General features: G+C 47.0%; 1 protein-coding gene and 1 long non-coding RNA gene across 2 annotated transcripts in view; both read right to left on the bottom strand.

Annotated features, from left to right (window-relative positions):
• The window catches only part of LOC112545670 (uncharacterized), a 153,195-nt gene that overhangs the window by 127,292 nt on the left and 7,613 nt on the right, over positions 1 to 18,290 (bottom strand). The gene's annotated exons all lie outside the window — the stretch shown is intronic.
• On the bottom strand, positions 5,488 to 7,827 carry LOC149524106 (uncharacterized). The gene is made up of 2 exons (XM_089779146.1): positions 7,041 to 7,827; positions 5,488 to 6,520 (listed from the first exon to the last, which is right to left on the bottom strand). The coding sequence occupies exons 1-2, from the start codon at positions 7,528 to 7,530 to the stop codon at positions 6,060 to 6,062; spliced, it is 951 nt and encodes a 316-aa protein (XP_089635272.1). The 5' UTR covers positions 7,531 to 7,827; the 3' UTR covers positions 5,488 to 6,059.

The following is an 18,290-nucleotide window of genomic DNA, read 5'->3' as shown; positions in this document are numbered from 1 at the left end:
GCGGTCTGCCCCAACTGAGCAGCCCGGCAGTCTTTTATAGTGAGGCTGCACTTCGAGCATGCCCAGTAGGGCTGTGGGGGAGGAGCGTGCTCTACCCAATAAACGGGCTCCTCTCCCTCCTGCTCAGTGCGGGGCAGGTTGGTCCCGTCACAGGGTGTTTGGTTTTCAATTTTAAAAAGGAAGTTTTCCATGGAACTGGGAGCTATTTCCCTGATGAGCAAAGAAATCAAATACCAAAGGTCTTCGGCATCTACTGTAACTGGCATCTGATTTTGGCTCTATCCATGGTTGGTGCTTGGGAAATAACAACACTCCCTTCCCACCACCCCAAATCTGCTGCAAGCAAACAAAAAGGACCCAGGGGTGCAGCTGAGGGGGACATGTGCTCAAAGAGCCCAACAGAGCACAAGATATTTTTAACATCTGCTCATTGGTGTTTACTTTGGCATCTCAGGTAGGTGGGACATGCTTTGTGGGCATAGCTTGGGAAATTATCACTATTTCCTCCCTAATTCAAGTCCTGGGTTGGAGTAGCAAAATGCCATGAGGAAAAAAAGTCCCTTGGATCTCCATGGTGGAGGAACAAGTCAATGGACAACAGCTAGCTGCCTGGCTGCATCCGAGTCCCTCCCATACTGTAAGACCTAGGGTACATCTAGACTATGTTTTTTCTGGGATACCAGAGGTATCTAGGAAAAACTCCACCACATCCAGGGAACACGTTTCCTCTTCCGCTTTTTTTTGCCTTGTTCTACGAGGAACAAGGGCTCCTCCGAAAAAGGAGGCTTTTCCACCACTTAGCCCCATCTAGACGGGGCCAAATGGCAGAAAAACCTCTTCCAGAAAAGCAATTAGAAAAAATATTGCAGAATGCAATTTGTGTAGCTTTTTCCGAAAAAAGGCTCTAGTGTAGATCTAGTCCCAGAGGGTAAGGAGACTGAAGGAATGCTGCTTTGGAATCACCATTGCTCCATCTACATCCCTAGCAGGATCCAAATGAGTTGTCCTTCTCCCTATGGCTTTAGAGAAGGAGACAGATGATAATAGTAGGAGGCACAGAGGTCAGATATTTGATTCTTCCCCAGAGAATTACAGTCCATTCTCATGAAATAGTTTCCCTCTGGCAACATTTGTATGTGTGGTATTGGAAGCTCTTGTTTCTTGAATCCTCCTAATTTCGTGCCTACAATGAAGTGTCATTGCCACAGGGTGACTGTGTATTAGAAAGGGTGCATGGACCCAGATGCAGTTCTACTGCATGTTAGAAGTAGAGTGAGGGGGGGAAGGGAGAATTCTGAAAATTATTCTTGGAAAAAATTCAGCATTCCAAGCATTGTGTTTGTTTGTAGGCCATGTAAATACATATGGAAAAGGGGAAGTTTCTGTTCAGCTGTTCTCAGCCAGAAGTCTTTTAATAATAAATTATAGTTTGCTTTCATTCCAGGACCTCACATCATTTCATAAGATGAGCTTTATGTCAGCCTTGAAGCCATCCTTGGAAAGGAAGCATTAGGATGGGGGAGGGGGAAAGAGAAACAAAAAACAAAACCACACCCACCACCATAAATACATCTGACGACTGAAAATTGGGGTTTTGACTTAATGAAAAATGTTGGCAAAAAGAGTCTACTGTCCCTCAAAAATCATAATACTTTACTTTTTTTTTTTTTTTAAGAACAAAGATTTTTTGGCTGAAAATTTCCAATTGTGGATGAAAAGTCAAGGCATTCCATAGTGACTGCTCTCCCAGCAACTTGCCAAACCAACTCTAATTATTATCCCAATTTAAGAGATGGGAAATTTGAGGCGGGCACATTAAGTGGTTTGCACAAATCACATTTCATCACCTGGTTGAGTCTGTATCAGACACTTAGCCTCACCATAGAGCCAAGGCCTATGTGCCCACCGGGGTGTGATATCTCACATGCACTAATGTTGCATTTTTAACTGGTGCACCATACATGCGTGTGTTAGGGAGCCTTTAGCATGTACCACCCAGGTCTCCACAGAACAATTACTGAACAACATGATGTGCAGGGAAGCTCTGCGTCTCCAGCTTGCTAGTTTGAGGCTCTACTCATAACACAGAACATTGACTCTTAAATGAAAGGTGTAGCAGTGACTGGAGAATAGGGCAAAGCATCAAGAGCAATCAGTGATTGCTTTGCAGTTCCCCCAGTGGAAAACATGTACATTTCCCACAAGGAAACTCCTCTGGGTTAAGCCCACCTGATTCGATTCTAAGTGCGTCATACTTTACAGTTACTGCAGTTTAGGATAGTTGTAGTAGGAATGACCAAGAGCTCAAAGGGGAAAACAAACAGGCTTGCCTGCACCTTCGGACTGGTAGGAATCTTTATTTTGTCCGCCCCATCCCACGACTTTTTTGAAAAAAAAAAAAATGTCTTTGTTGGTGTATGTTAGCCAGGCCTACAGGGAATCTGCCGATTGTAGTAGTTCCAATGCATCACTGTTCAAAGTAACACACACAAGGAAATAGTCGGTAGAGGTAATGTCAAACACATTTGTACCAACATCCAAATGTGAAAATGGGATTTTTATTAATAGTTCCCATAAGATATTTTGTAAATGGCCTTCAAAACATTAAGGCTATTTAATTTCTTTTCTCCAGAGAAACTCCACAAAGAGCAGAGTTCCCTGTAAGCTGAGCCCTTGGGTGACCAGCTAAGAAATACTCAAATGCCATCCAGCTGATTAGCAGAATACCCACAGTGTCCACAGCTGGTAGCATGAGTTTTTACTGGTGGTGCACATCAAGTTTATTCCATCTATGGATGGAAAAAATTAGAAGGAACACTGCCAAAGACCCTTTGTGAAGTCTTTAGATCCCTCCATCTCTTCCCCAACACCAGCCTCTCTCTCACATATGAAGAAGCCCTTGAGTGTATGTATTTCCATGGCACAGGCGATGCCAGAGTGGACCAGTTCACTGATCTATCTAGTCCAGTGGCCAGTCTAGCATGCAGCAAAATCAGCTACTTCAGAAGCAGCTAGGGCATAACATTCCCTTAGCACAACACCTAACCCCTATTAATTAGAGATTAAGTTTTACCCCTGGTGCCTATAGGAACTGAGAGTTCACTTGTGAATTTGCATGTCCTCTGTCCTTAAACACACAGTTGTTACCATCTTTCTTGTCAAGTACAGAGACTTCCTTCAGACCCAGGCATCTTAACTCCCTACTTGGCCAGAGGGCTCACTATTGACCCTCCCTTTTTTGACCTGGAAACTAAATCAGAGGATCTTAGCATTACAGTCCTGAAATGGGAGATGTGATGTTTTTGTGGGTTTCCATCAGACCCTGGATTTCACCTGAATGCAGTACTTCATCCTGGGGATGGGAGGACTGTCAGGAAAGCATCACACAAAGAAAACTATTCCATGTTAAAAAAAATATAAAGGAGACTGATGGGTTTCACAAACCATGCTCTGCTTTAACAAACCATGCTCTGCTTTAACAAACCATGGCTCTGTTAGGAATCATGCTATGTCCATGGAAAAGCAGCTGAGATTCAGATGCTGCCTATGATATTTTTATTCTGCTGGGTACATAGAGAAGATGGCTGAAATACAATTTGTTTTACATATGAAAAACCAGCATGGAATTTTTATATTCTATCAAGAGAAGCTCTCGGCTCCCTGAGCAGCAGAAGACTGATGAGGAAAGAATATGCAAATAACCTCCCTGCCTTGATGGGAAACAGCCACAGTAAGAAAAAAGTGACCCTCTGTATTCAAATTCCTAGAATGAGACCGGAGACTCTAATTCATCAGGCTCCAATTGCTCTTTGATCACGGCTGCCTTGCTAGCTTCATGCTGGCAAGGCCTCATAGACAGACAAGATCCAGGGCTTGATTCTCTTAGTCAGCCACATCTGCATGCAAATAAAAGAAGCTTGGCAGCACCATGCCGCCTAGGAGATACCAACTGCTGACTCTGCCACAGTGAGATGAAGAGCGCTGTTCTGTGCGAGAACAAATGGAGAGGGAGAGATGGCAGGGGGGAGGGTGGAAATAGGATTTCACTGGTCTGGTTCAGGCTGTTTTGTGTCCTCAAACAGTCAGTCATTCTTGTCACATATGCCAACTAATTTCCTCCCCTTGTTAAAACCACTGTTCAGATCACCACATAAATATAACAAGACAGAAATGTAGCACTCCTGCGGGAAGGGTCGGGGAAATGTAGAAGCAAGGAGCAATTGAATGACTAAGGAGATGAATGCCCACAACCAAGGCTGGCCGTAAGACTCAGGCATCCCTGGTGCTCCAACAACGGCTTCTGAGAAAAAGAGCATGTGCTATTGAATACAAGCCTATTGTTATTGTTTGAATGGGTCCTGCGCCATGACAGACAGCATCATACCACTATGGAGCTACACCTCATGCTAAGCCTGGGTCTGTGAGAATTGGGCTGGCAGATTTGTTATTTCCAAGCCAGTGCTTGAACATCCACACTGCCCTGTAAACTGGGGCTGGCAACTGCTGGACCCAGGTCCCACAACCATGCTAACATGTCCACAAACTCAGGTCTGCAGCTGGATTGGTATTCTCTCTGCAAAATGACAGGGCTTAGATCAGAGTCTCTATGGGACTCAGGCTTGAGCGCCATCCTGAGTCCGATCCCACCCTTACCGGGCCGTGTGGCTACAGCTTATGTGAGGTGGACTTTCGGGAATGATCCCACAATTAATCCAGGGAGGTTCTTTCTGATCGTATCACTACGGTACATTCTATAGCGGTCTGATTCTTTAGGGGAAAAGGTTCTCAAAACACTTAACATTTATTTACCAAATATCCTGTTTTGAGACATGATGCAATTTCCTCCCTCCTTCCAAAAAAAAGTCAAATGAAAGATTTAAATAAAAAAAAAAAAGTTAAAATGTCAAACACTGTCAAAGAAAGTTTCCCACAACAAAAAGGCTGGTTTGAAAATATTGATCAATTCGACTATGGGACACTGCACACGGCCTTCCATTTTGGGTCCATTTTTCTTGCACAGTTAACCTTGACTTTTGCTGCAACCCTTTCCCACCCACACCTAGAACCTTCTCACATGAGTGTGGTGGTGCTTTAAACCCAGGCTCCAGCTGGCCTTGCCAGAGCTGTAAACTGCGGCCTGGTTTCTCCTTTCACTCTGGATGGCAAGGCATCTGCTTTGCAATGTGGCTGCAGGCTAAACCAATCACATGTGGATAGTCCTCCAGTATCTTCCCAAAATTCCCCCATGTGCTCAGAAAGGCACATTTTCTTACAAGAACAGCTCATGTTAGTGCAGCACAAAGAATCATGGGAGATGTCCCTCAGGGTACGTCTACACTACAGCGCTAGTTCGAACTAACTTAGTTCGAATTAGTTAATTCGAACTAAGCTAGTTCGAACTAACGCATCTAGAACTAAAAACTAGTTCGAACTAGCGTTTTGCTAATTCGAACTAGCAAGTCCACATTGAGTGGACTCTGAACAGGGCTTAAGGATGGCCGGAAGCAGTGCTGGCAGGGCATCAGAGGAGGACTTAGAGCGTGGAGATGCTGTCTCAGGCTAGCCGAGGGCTGCGCTTAAAGGGTCCCGACCCCCACCCCGGACAGACAGTTCTCAGGGGTGCCCCGCTTACAAACCAGTCCTGGCTTGGAGTGCCCGAAGTACCCACACTGGGCACATCACACCACTCGGCCATCAGACCGGCTGCACTTGCCGCATGCTGCCATCTGGGGAGAGGGGACAATCGGGGGGCTGCAGGAGAGCTTCCACCCCCAGAACCCGCAGAGCCAGCCCAGTCCTCCCCATCGGGGGCTCGTGCCCCATTCCTCCCTCACCTCCTTCCACTTACCCTTCCCTAGCCCCCCTTCTTATTGATGTACAAAATAAAGGACACATGTGTTCAAAAATAGAAACTCTGTTTATTTAACAAAACTCGGGGAAACTGGGAAAAGGAGGTGGGAGAGGGGAAGAGAGAGGCTGGGAGAGGGGAGGGGGAAAACTGGGAGGAGGGAGCTGAAAGGGGGAAGCAAGGGAAAGGAGGGGGTGGGGAAACTGAAGGATCAGGGGTGGGGGTCTCGCCGGGCCGACCGCCTCCCAGTACAGCGAGGGAGGGGGCCTCGGCGTCCCCGGGGCGATGGGGTGGAGGGTGCGGAGGTTGAGGTGGGGGGTGTGGACATTGAGGAAGAGGTTGTGGGGGTTGAGGAGGGAGAGGTGGGAGGGGGAGCAGGAGTGGGAGGAGGGACAGCAGTTGGGGGGACAGCTGGTGCAGGATCAGCACGGGGCACCATGCTCTGCAGCAGGAGCTGCAGGTTGGTGCTCAGCCCTCGGACCTCAGACAGCAGCTCGTGGCGGACCTGCAGGTCTTCCCGCATCCAGGCCTGCAGTGTGCGGTGCACCGCTCGCAGGGCCCCAAGGTGCTGGTCCCGGTACTCCTGCTCCGTGCTGGCAGTCCGGAGCAGGCCGCGGGTGCGGGAGCATGTCCCAGGCGGGGTGGTGCGCCCTGCACGAGCAGCTGGTGCAGCTGTAGAGAAAGAAGAGAAGGGGTCAGTTCTCCCTGGGGACGCAGAGGATGATGCCCAGCCCCCTCCCCAACTCCGCAACGTGAGGGTGACCATGTCCTGCACCGTCACAGCCGCTGTGCTTGTACAGAGGCCATGGTCAGGATGTCTGGCTCTCCCCGGGACTGGAAGCTGCCCCAAGACCGCACCCATGTCCCTGTGCCATGTATAGTGTGGCCGGGGCGGTGGGGGGAAAGGGGAGATGTCCCCTGCCTCCGTGTAGAGGGGACATGTGAAGGGAAATCATCCTGCTGGGTCCTGCCCCGGGGTCGGGAGCATGTCACGTCTCTTTGCACAAGCATGTGCCTATTGGGCAATGGCCCCTGGGTGTCACGCAGCTGGAGCCACCTGCCCAAGGGTGGCATGGCACGTGCTCGCACGTGTACAGGTGTCTGCGTGATCCGTGGAAGGCATGGCCCACGCGCGCGGTCCCTGGTCTCCCTGCCACCTCCCCCCCCGAACTACTTAATTCAAACTACTTACCCGGTACGGTCTCCCTGGACGACCCTGCCGACTCCGGTGCTGGGACATCCTGCGGTGGCCCCTCCGGTGTGCCCGGGTCAGGGCCCTCCAGTCCCGGCTCGCTGTCCCCCAGGCTGGCACGGACCGCCCTGCCCCCCAAGAGTCGGTTGAGGGCAGAGAAGTAGGGGCAGGTGGCAGCCCCTGCTGTGGCGCCACCCCTGGTGGCCCTGGCGTACGCCTGGCGCAGCTTTTTAATTTTAATGCGCACCTGCTCCTGGGTGCGCCTGTGTCCCCTGGTGGCCATGGCGGCTGCTATGCGCCCATAGACGGCCGCATTCCTCCTCCTAGTGCGGAGATCATGGACGTTGGGGGCCTGCCCCCAAACCTCAATGAGGTCCATGACCTCCGCACTAGTCCAGGAGGCCGCGCGCCGTCTACGGCCCCTGGCTGGCCCCTGGGTGCTGGGGGACTGGGCAGGGGACATGTCACTCCCACTGGCTGCCTGGCTCATGGTGGGGCCACTGGTTCGGGGCAGAGACTCCTGGCAGGGCTGGCTGACTCCAGTGCCGTCTGGCCAGAGTCTACCCCTTTAAGGGCCCGGGGCTGGGGGAGAGGAGAAGAGTTTTCCTGGTTGTGCCCAGAGAGGCCACCAGGGGGAACCTGGGAAGGGCTAGCCTCCCACTAGTTCGAACTAAAGGGCTACACAGCCCTTAGTTCGAACTAGCTAGTTCGAACTAGGCGTTAGTCCTCGTAAAATGAGGTTTACCTAGTTCGAACTAAGCGCTCCCCTAGTTCGATTCAAATTCGAACTAGCGGAGCGCTAGTGTAGCACCTATTAAAGTTAGTTCGAACTAACGTCCGTTAGTTCGAACTAACTTTGTAGTGTAGACATACCCTCAGAGCCCTAGTGAGGCACCCAAGGACAGCAGTGCCAATGAAGGCACACTATCTAGAAGAACTTGGCTGAGGCCTGGTGTGAGTGGCCATCCTGCAAACTGGGTTCTCAGACATGGATGCCAGTCACCCAAATTAACTTAGCAGCAAAGAGCAGTTCTTTAGAGCCTGGTCACTGCTCGATTTGGGCCTTTAAGCACAAGCTAGCACATTCCCTCTTAATTCACACTGGTGACCAAGTGTGTTAAGAGCAAATCCCTCTGAAGTGAAAGGTCATTCCTATTTGCATTCATATTCTCCTTTTAGGTGCCTTCATAATTGTATGCAACCTGCCTTCTGCAGCCCTTCAATATGGTAAGTACCTCAACGGGGTTTGCATCATTACATTAAGCACATGTGCAGCACGAAGACATTCTAGGCTCATTATTTTCCCAGCAGATTTATGAATGGAGGGATGACACCCAAAGGGCCTACATTTACCGCAAGCCCTACCTATTCTCAAGATGGCATGTATAATTTACATTGGACATTCTTGCTTTGTCACACATACCCCCATCTGACACATTAGCATCTGCACTGCACAGGAAGTGCCATACACAGAGCATCAGTGGAGATGAATGGGGTTAGGACATGTGAGCATGCCACCAAGTAATACTAAAAATAATGCTATGGTTTTGCTAAATAGAAATGGCCATCCTCAGAGACATGAATGTTCAGGTCCTACATTAGGGTGACTTATGATTCTCCAGTTTTGCTGCCGCCTACTGTGCTTTTTTAAAGTGACACTCATACATGCGCACATGAAATGGAAATGAAAATAGATAAGGCCACTCCAACCATCATCCCTCCAAACTCCATCTTAACACCTCCAAACTCTCATGACATTTTACTCAAAGGTCTTAAAGCAAGTTGCAAAGGAGGCAGTATTATTACTCCTTCACAGACTGGGAAACTGAGGCATGGAAGGGGAAGTTGCTGCATCCCTTCCAACTCCTCAGTCTATTTCCCTGGGCTACTTCTCTACCACCCTAGCACCTTCTCTGCCCCATCTGGGAAATTCAGCCTGCCCATCTTAGGATCTTGATCTTGCTACTCTGATCCTGCCCAGCACAGTTCTGTCCAAGGCGATCACATTTTTCCTCCTGCAAGGCAGAGCGCCTTCCCTCTTCTCGCTCCAGGGAGCAACTGAAGCGGTTCTGCCTGGCACCCCTTCTTATATGGACCTGTCCAGCCCAGATTGGTTGACTCCTCCACAGTTTCTCTAGGGCTCTATTAATCACTTAAAGCCCTATGTGGGCAGGTAGCCCATCACACAGCTTTTTCACAATACAGATGAAAATTTTCTGTCCCTGATGATTTAAAGGAGTCTAACTTCAGTAGCTTCTATTTAACCTCCTCCAGAGATGCTAGTGGACTAGAAGGAGAGACTTCTACCATACGATGAGACTATATCATATGTCCGTCCCCCCCCCCATCCCCAATTACAAAACAGAAATATTTATTGATGACCCTTTCTACACGATTGATAATTCTATCATTTTCATCTAGTAATGAACCAATAGCATTGTCAGGCCTCTCCTTGTTCCTAATATATTTTTATAAGTCGCCTTCATATTGTCATTAACTTTGAGGGACACAAATTTCTCCTTGCATTCACTTATCAATTTTCTGTAATTCCTGCCTTCTGAAAGATATTTGTTCCTCCCAACTGTTCCTTTCTTCAGTCCGTTATATACATATATTTTTTTACAGCTGCCTTTTTGCTCATTGTGGGACTGTGGCTTTTGAGGGTTTTTAAGTGAGTTCTTAAATTATTCACAATTACCGTTCCCTTTTTTGATTGAAAATGTGATGTGAGCTTAATCCATTCAGCCTCAAATAGCCCCAGCAGGTGTCATCGCACTGATTTCTGCTACAAACCAACCTCTAACTCTCAACTGACTTTCTTCAGACTGCCTCCTGGCTCCTCTCACTCTGCTGTCCTTCCCAGCAAACATTTCTTCTCTGCCTCTTTGCACAATCTTGCAATGTTACTCTAAGAACCCTCTCTAAAATTCCTGTCCTCCAACCTGCCTTCATTTGTGTGTTAGCAGCCTTCCACCCCCCCGATTTGGAAGAGTCATCTGTAAACATTCTCTCTCCTCTGTTAGTTTCACTCAATATTATTTATATTTACACTATTCAAATCTGCAAAGCATGTCAGGGCACAGCGGGCCTGAAAGTTGCTCTAGAAAATACAGTGGTCTGTTGCCTCGTATTTGGCAGACACAAGCATACACATGTAATAGCATTACTGTGGGCTGGGAGGTGCATTTCGGCCTTGCTTTGTCAGCCCTAAGTAATGAGATCTCTCTCAAGGTCACATGCAGCCCAATTGATCTTGGCTTAGCTCTCTCTTGGTGTTACAAAACCCACATCTCTATTTCTGATTTGCACTCCAGAGTCCTGAACGAGCACCAAGTCTTTATTACTTTCTTTTCTCCAGAGGCTGTGGGCTGACCCGGTCAAGGCTGAGGTTCAGTGGTGCATTGAAGCCTGCAGTTCACCCACCCATGCAGTTTGTTTAAACAAAGAGCTTTAGCAATGTCCGGTCTTTAAGTACTAATGTTACAGCTGTTAGTTGAAAGTGCAGTACCCAGAAATTCCAATCCCAAGGAGCCATAAAAATATTTAACACAACCTCTATTTATGTTCACTGTCAGATCAGTGCTCTGCAGTCCCACATTTCTGACATGGCTTGTTTAGGGAATCCCTCGCCACATGGAAAAAAATCCCAATTCTTTCAAAGCCTAAAACATAGCTTGGAAATGGCCTACAGAAGCTTTGTAATTTTAGGCTAATACCAAGAATATTTGTGCATCTTGCTGCCCACAACAGATGCTTCTGGGATCTACGATGTTCCACTTGAACCTCAATTAACCAGTCAAGGCACAATCAGTCCTAGCTAATGTTGCTCTCTCTGCTCTTTTGCAAGAAACATATGTATTCTCAGGAGACAACCCTGATTTGTACCTCACTTTTGTTTGAAGTTATTCTCCTAGCATGGAGCAAATTTGCATTTGAAAAACTCACAGGGCAACATCTGGGTGTCTGTCATCTTTCCAGCCCTTTAGGCAGAAAATTCTTTCACTAGGTCATGGATCTCAGCATCTTAAAAGGCATGGCTGACCTCCTGTTAGAAGGCAAGAGGCTGAGATTAGGAATCATGATGTTGAAAAGACAAAAAGCATTTTCTTAGGTAGCTAGCCCAAAATAAAAAGTCCCAAACTTTCTTCTCCCATTCGAAGGAATCACAGTGTATACAATAAAAATCAAACAATTCCGAAAACATTAGGGTCTTGATGGACTTGGTCTATGTCCTCATGCAAGGAGGGGAGGGGGAAATGAGAGTTTAAAAAAAATCTCCTTGCACCTCCTATAACCTCTTTGAAAAAAGGGGCATGGGGTAGACAAATGGCCATGCCTTGGCTCCACCTTGACAGCTTATTGGCAATAGAGCTGATCCTCCCTGGGAGACAGTGGCCAGTTGCTGTTGTGGAACAGCAGGTCACTGCAGGAAACAAGGGACGTGTTGTGACACGGGGGGGGGGGAGGGGTGTCACACTGCTTTCTTGAGCTACTTTGAGGGGTGGGGGCAGTTGGCATATGGCCCTTAGCATGATGTAGCCATAAGGGCACAGTGCAATGTTGGGTGACCTGGATTCTAAACACTGCATTTAAATAGCAAGAAGAATCGTTAGCCTTTGGGGGAGTTAAAGGACTTAAACATAATATAAAAAGAACTCTGACTGAACTGGAAGCTGCCATCTCCACAGCCTGTTGGTGCCGAATATGGCTCATGGTTAAGTTAGCCTAGACAGAAGAAGAAACTTGCATTACAGCTGCTTTCATGCTCCTGTACCAGATAGGACAGAGCTTTTTAAGAGAGATGCACTTCTGGTGTGTTTACAATACAACCCTGTAACACTAACAGGTATGACTAAGATTAGCTGAAACAAGGTATTTTATACACAGCACCCCCTAGTGGCTGAACAGTGGCTCAATACAGGTTAGCATTCAATTCCCCATCTCTTTAATTTCTACATTCCTACTATTTATAAAATTTACACTATCACACTCTCTGAAATTCAGTATCAGTTTGAGCTGAAGGTGTCTGAATCATACCATTTTTCTAGTTACATGTCCAGAAAGCATAACAACTTAATCATTTGGCTGTCCATTAGTTGCAATGACTTGCTGTGGTCTGTTTGGAATCCTTAAGTGTCCTTGTTCTGAATCTGCCATCTGAAGACTTTGCTCCATTGATTGTTCTCTGAGGAACAAACTGTAGAGGTCAATGGTTTGTTGGCCTGTCCACTATTCAGATCTGCCAACTGGGGACAGGGAAGAAGAGGTAGTAACTGCCCTGGAGCCTGGCAAGTCAAAGCGGCCTGGGGCTCCAGATGCTGCTTCCACTCCTACAACAGAAGCCAGAACTCCTCCCACCGTGGGCAGTGTGCTCCAGATGACAGATGTGTGTGGTCCAGTAGGCACTGAAGGCCGGCTGCCTGACGCCCGCCTCTTCTGTCCAAAGTCCTGTCCCTTCTGGGGAAGTGGAAGTATCCCCCCTCCCCCTTGCTCTGGCCTTGCCAGCCACTGTTAGTCTTGATCACATATGATCTGGGTGCCAAATTCTCTCTCTTTACTATAGAGTTGTCCATCCTTCTTCATCCAATTTGACACAAACAGTAACCAGGTTCTGTTCTGCGGGTCAGCTGCTGTACTCCCCCCCCCCCCCCCCCAAAAAAAAAAGTATTCATAAGTTCCTTTTGCTGTTTAAACAGAATTGACTACTTTTCCTGTCTGGCTACTTTGGAGACAGAACTACTACATAAGAATGGCCATACTGGGTCAGACCAAATGTCCATCTAGCCCATTATCATGTCTGACAGTGGCCAATGCCAGATGCCCCAGAGGGCTACTATTTCACCTTTGCAAAATGACCTGAGTGCTCATCTCACAGACAATATCCAGTAGCTTCTTTTGGTGTTATCTGGAGCTCAGAAGAGATTCCTGCTGTAGGATTTTCTTGGCTGTCTGCACAGCCCTCAGCCTCTGCATTTATTTGTAGATTGTGTCAGCTGCTTATGGCATGATCAAAATAGTATTTCCTTCAGAATGACAAATTCTGCTGAAGTGAATTGTGGTCCATCGTCTGTCGCTAGTTCTTCTGGAATATCAAAATTAGCACAAGTGCACTTCAATTTCTTGATAACATTGTGACAAGTTGTGTCTTTCAAGTACATTATTTCCATATACCTGGAAAAATAATCCCCTATGAACATCTTCTGAATTCGCATAAATCTGCAGCTAGTCTGCAAGAGGCGATAAAGGTTCTTGGTGTTGGACTATTAGTTTTGCAATGTTCACATGCAGATACCTCATTCTTTATGTTGGTATGGTGGCATCAGTAAGATCTGGTTGGCCCATTTATGGTTCTTTCACTTTGGGATGGAAGTCACCCAGAGTTGAGAGCATAGATTTTCCTCCTAACTGATTCGTGTAGTCTTGAGAGCCACACAGATTCATACTTTCCCCATTTTTCTTTATAACTGGTACCACTGGGGCACATAATATGATTAGCATCAAAGCTGAGGCAATCCATTATATTCCCTTTAACTCAGTTTTCATTTCATGATGTAACAGGATAGGAATCTTGTGAGGTGCATGCATGCTGTATGGTTCAGCGCTTAATCAAGGTTATTTGTACTGGGATCACAAAATATTCCATTGAGTTCTTCCATGTTTCTCATTAAGCCCATCATGGTTACTATGCTGCAGCTGAGAAGGCTGCTGGTTCTTTGATTACATATTGTGGTGTTTTAGATGCTGCTTGTAATTATTAGAACTGGGAGCACTGGCTGTTGGGAATCTGGAAGCACAGGAATCAGGAAGGAGGGGGGAGGAGATGAGCCAGGGCTGAGTGAGCTCAGAGGGGAGCAGCAGCAGCTTTGTAAAGAGGTTTCACCTTTGGTAAATAAAGACCTGCTGAAGTTTGTTACTACCTTGCTTGCATGATACAACACATATAAGAAACAAAAGCTTTGCATTCAGAGTGCAAGTTGTTTGTTAAGCTAATTTCAGGTTTAACAAGTCGCTTCTGCTGTTTGACCAGGTCAGACTGCTTTGTTGTATGGCTGTGGCTAGGCTTATTGTAGCTGCTCTGAAGGGTTACCAGATGTTAACAAAGTAACAAGCCTGTCTGATGTTTTCATGTGCTGCATTTTTCCGATCTCCCCACCCCCTCAAAAATATTGGTTTTTAGCCAATGTATGTATAGCTCTTACAAAACATTCAACTTTTCCCACTGGTTCTTGAATTCTGTGGTGAAAACATGCCCTTTCATATATTTCAGAAAAATGTGGCTTAAAGTATGAAACAAATAAAGCCAGAACCTTTTTCTAGTCATTGTGCCGGTCTTCAGTAAAGTAAAAGGTTTTAGAGATACTCAGCCTGCTTCTCCTTAGCATCAATTAAAGAGGACACCTGTAGATCTCCAGTTTCCTTGTGGAGCTTGTTTGCCATGTGAAATCTTGCAAAATATTGATTCTAGTCAGTCCATTGTGAAGGTTTGTCAGTGGAAAGTTGAGGCATTGAAGGGTGGCATGTTGATGAGAGCTGCAAATTCTGTTTCCCTTTAGCACTGGCTTACTTCTGACACCATACCATGTTCCTGTACCAGCTATGGACTCTCTCTAGAGTCTGAGCATGATACACACCAGATGTGTTCACTAAGGCTATATCTCCCCAGCAGTATTATTTCAGAATAACGTCATCTATTCCAAAATAACATAGTCCATGTGCACACTACAAGCAGTTATTTCAACAGAATGTCAAAATAATGTTGAGCTGGAGGACTTCTTACTCCAACTCCTGTAACCCTCATTTTACGAGGGATAAGGGAAGTTGGAGGAAGAGTGCTCTACCTCGGACTTCCTGCTGTCTAGGCAGTGCCAAAAGCCGAAATAAGCTATTTCGACATAAGCTACGCAATTGATGTTGCTCAGGTTGCCTAGCTTATTTCAGCTTCAGCCCTGCTGTGTAGACATGCCCTAAAAGATTCATGAATGCTCTGGCAGATATGGCTAAAATTAGCTTAAACTAAGGTCTCTCATACACACAGCACCACCCAGTGGTGGAACAGTATAAAGTGGTTTAACATTTCAATACAGGAGATGCAGGGAAAGCAGCCTTCTATGAGGAAGCATCAATAAAATGGCAGCTCAAAGACACCAGCATCATCCAGAGCTGTGGGACATAGCAGGAGGGAAAGGGGTTTCCTAAATACAGTCATGAAAATTCATACTATGGGTAGAAGGTGGGATTTTAAAGTTGCCTAAGGGAGATCACCACCAAAATTTTCATTGGGAATTGGGTGCCTAATGTTCTTGCACACTTTTGAAATCCCATCCCAAGTATATTGCAATGTCTAGTATTGAAGTTGCCCCACTCTTTCCATTATAATCCTTGGGGTTCAGTTGCTTATAACATCATGGTAAAATGTCAGCCTTTTAGGCTCAAGTTTGCCGCTGTCGATTTCTGCCTTAGGTTGAATTTTTCTGGAAAGATGGATTCACTCTTTAGCTGAGGTCTCTTGTGCATACTTATTACAAAGAAGTTTTATTTTATGATCAGACTATTTTTCAATTAGTACAATAAGGATTCTGTCTCTATATACAGATATGTGAATGCCAGACAATACACTTAATGACATTTTAAATGCACATTAAACTGTTCTTGCAGAACATGTTACACATTAAGTAAAGAAACAAAGTGATGATGGAAATTTATTGGCATATATAACCATCTGAGTTTGCATCTAGGACAGTCTGTAGTTAATAACTTCAGTCTCTGAAAAGCTGACTTGGCTACATACCCACAAGTCTGCCAAGTTAACTACCCATCCCCTTAACAACACTTAATTAGCAGCCAAGTATTGTGTAATTTTAAGGCCCCGATCATGCTATGCCAGGGTATGCTACACCCAGAGGTCTGTGTGGAACAACATTAACTTCAGCGTGGATATCTTATGTGGCCAAACTCCTGCTCATGTCTTAACTGCAGAGTAAGCTGGCAAGACTGACAGGTCTTAGTCTAGCTTGGGTGTGAACTGCCACACTGGAAAGTCCTCACTGTTGCGTGCATGTGTGTGAGAGAGTGAACAGGATTTTGGGGGCATACCCCACAATTCTGAGTGCTACACTAAACTGAGCTGGCTGTCTTTGGATGAATGGGAGCAGGGAGATGGTGGAAAGACATTAACTAGCAGCAACGATTTATTGATTTTGCCTCCTTCACTGCAAAGTGGGCAAGTTACCAGCTGCATGACAGCTTCGCTCCATTTTACCCCAGAGCCCCAGCTAGCCGGGGTGTAAAACCCCACCACCCAGGGGTGAGGTGGTGATATGTGTGGACTGAAGGGAGGCTGAGGCAACATCAGTGCAAAAGTCTGGATTAAGTTAAGATAAATCTATGAAGCCAACTAGAGGGTCAGGGCCAAGCTTCCTGGTGCTGCAAAGGAGCCATACAGATATATGAGTATCCCTGTATATCCCTTACAGGACTGGGCCCTTAATTATTAAAATGCTCATCCAAGAAAGCTTTTCCCTAGGTCAGCAAAGATATACTGCATCAGTGTGGATAACATATACAATGGCGGCAAAGGTTAGATACATGTGTGTAGCATCCAGACATGTGGAAAAACAGGCTTGATACTGTGCTGTCTGGGACAGAGTAGGAATGTTAAATATCAGTTAATTGAATAGTTGAGTAACCTCATGAAATTTTATCGCTTAGTCGACTAGTCTATAGTCCCCAGGAGCAGGGCCAGCAGCCATTGTACTACAGGCAGCAGTGCGGGGTGCCCGGTGGGAGCAGGTCTGTGAGGGGAGCCAGTTTAAAAACCAGCTCCCCTTGCAGACCAGCTGCCTGTCACCCTGTGCTGCTGCTTCTGAGAAAGAGGTAGCAGCACAGGGTGGCAACAGTGCCTGTCTGGGGGAGGGGAGGGTCTGAGCTCCTAGACCCAGCACAAGCCAGAACTGAGCTGAGCTGCCTACCCACCTGGCTCTTAATACACTTGAAATGCAGAGCTGAAGCGGGGATAGGTCCCGGATCCAGCCTGAGCCACGACTGAGCCAGGCTGCTGGCCAGCCTGCTTAAAAAAAAAAAAAAAAAAAAAAGTTTACTGGCAGAGAGAAGGGGAGAGGGAAATGCATGTAATCTATAGCATTAACTGATACGCTTTGCTTATCGGTTAATCGACTACACTATTACATCCCTAGGACAGAGTATGGTTATTAGCACTGGCCAAAATTTAACACAGGAAGGATTTTTCAACAAAATTGGTTTGATAAAAATTGGTTTGATAAAAATGCATATTTTTACAAAGTATCTGTTTCCCCTCGACATTTTTCCTTCAGAAAATGAGATACTGATAATTTTCAGCTGAAACACAAACATTTTACCATTTTCAGCACGTTTCTACCAACATTTTTCAGCTGCTGAAGTAGCCTGCTTCTTCTTGTGACTCGACCCTCTGGCCTGGATCCTCATACGGCTTCCCTCAGGGGCAGCCAAGAGACCCACACACAGGTCCAATGTTGTTACTTCAGGTGCTTGGCCCTGCCTTTAGGCAATGTGATCCTTGCACCCTCTCATCCCAGGGCTTTCACGAGTCTTACACCGGGAGGTTTCTCATCACCTCCCTATCCCATGACTAGTAGGGGTTTCCAGGCCGGCCCTCTGGGTTCCAGCCCACAGATGGCTCTGAACAAACAGATCTTGCCTATTGACGGTGCCATTTCCTGCTGCCTTCCTGAGTTTCCTCCTACCTCAGCCTGGCAGCAGCCTTCTCACAACCCCCCCCCCCCCCCCCCCGAAATGATAGCTGCATTCTTTGAGGCTCCACCACCACCTCTGTCTTCCCTGGTCTGTCCTCACCCTTCTTTCCGAGGTAGGGCCCACAGGGCTCTCCCCCAGCAAATTGCTACCTCAAAAAAAAAAAAAAAATGCCCAGAACAAACCAATTTCCCCTCAGGTTTTCTTTCATCCCTTGCAGCGGGGTCGACTCACCGCCGCCTGCTGGTCACACTGGGAATTCGCTGGGCTGGAGCGTGCCGCCTTCCCGCTGCTGTCTCGCCCATCGGCACGCGGCTCCAGCCTCCCCCGTCTCTCTGGCACCCGCATCGCTCGCTGGGCTGCTGTCCCTCTTCAGGGCACAGCCCACCCTTTGGTGCTGCCCCCTTGCGGGGCCACTCAGTGCGCCTGTGGCTGCAGCCCTCAGGCCTAGCCCCTCGCCCCAGGGGTGAGCTGCAGTCTGTATAGGCCACACCTCATCAC

The sequence above is a fragment of the Pelodiscus sinensis genome, chromosome 6, assembly GCF_052426305.1.
Source record: "Pelodiscus sinensis isolate ZL-2025 chromosome 6, ASM5242630v1, whole genome shotgun sequence".
Classification (NCBI taxonomy): Eukaryota; Metazoa; Chordata; order Testudines; family Trionychidae; genus Pelodiscus; species Pelodiscus sinensis.
Note: the sequence above shows the minus strand (reverse complement) of the source record. Positions and strands in the feature narration are given on the sequence as shown.

Bases quoted from the DNA above. Each gene is read 5' to 3' on its own strand.
- LOC149524106 (XM_089779146.1), bottom strand. From the start codon at position 7,530: ATGAGCCAGGCAGCCAGTGGGAGTGACATGTCCCCTGCCCAGTCCCCC. The intron at 6,521-7,040 runs GTAAGTAGTTTG...CTTTCTCTACAG, and splicing joins GTCCAGGGAGACCGTACCGG to CTGCACCAGCTGCTCGTGCA.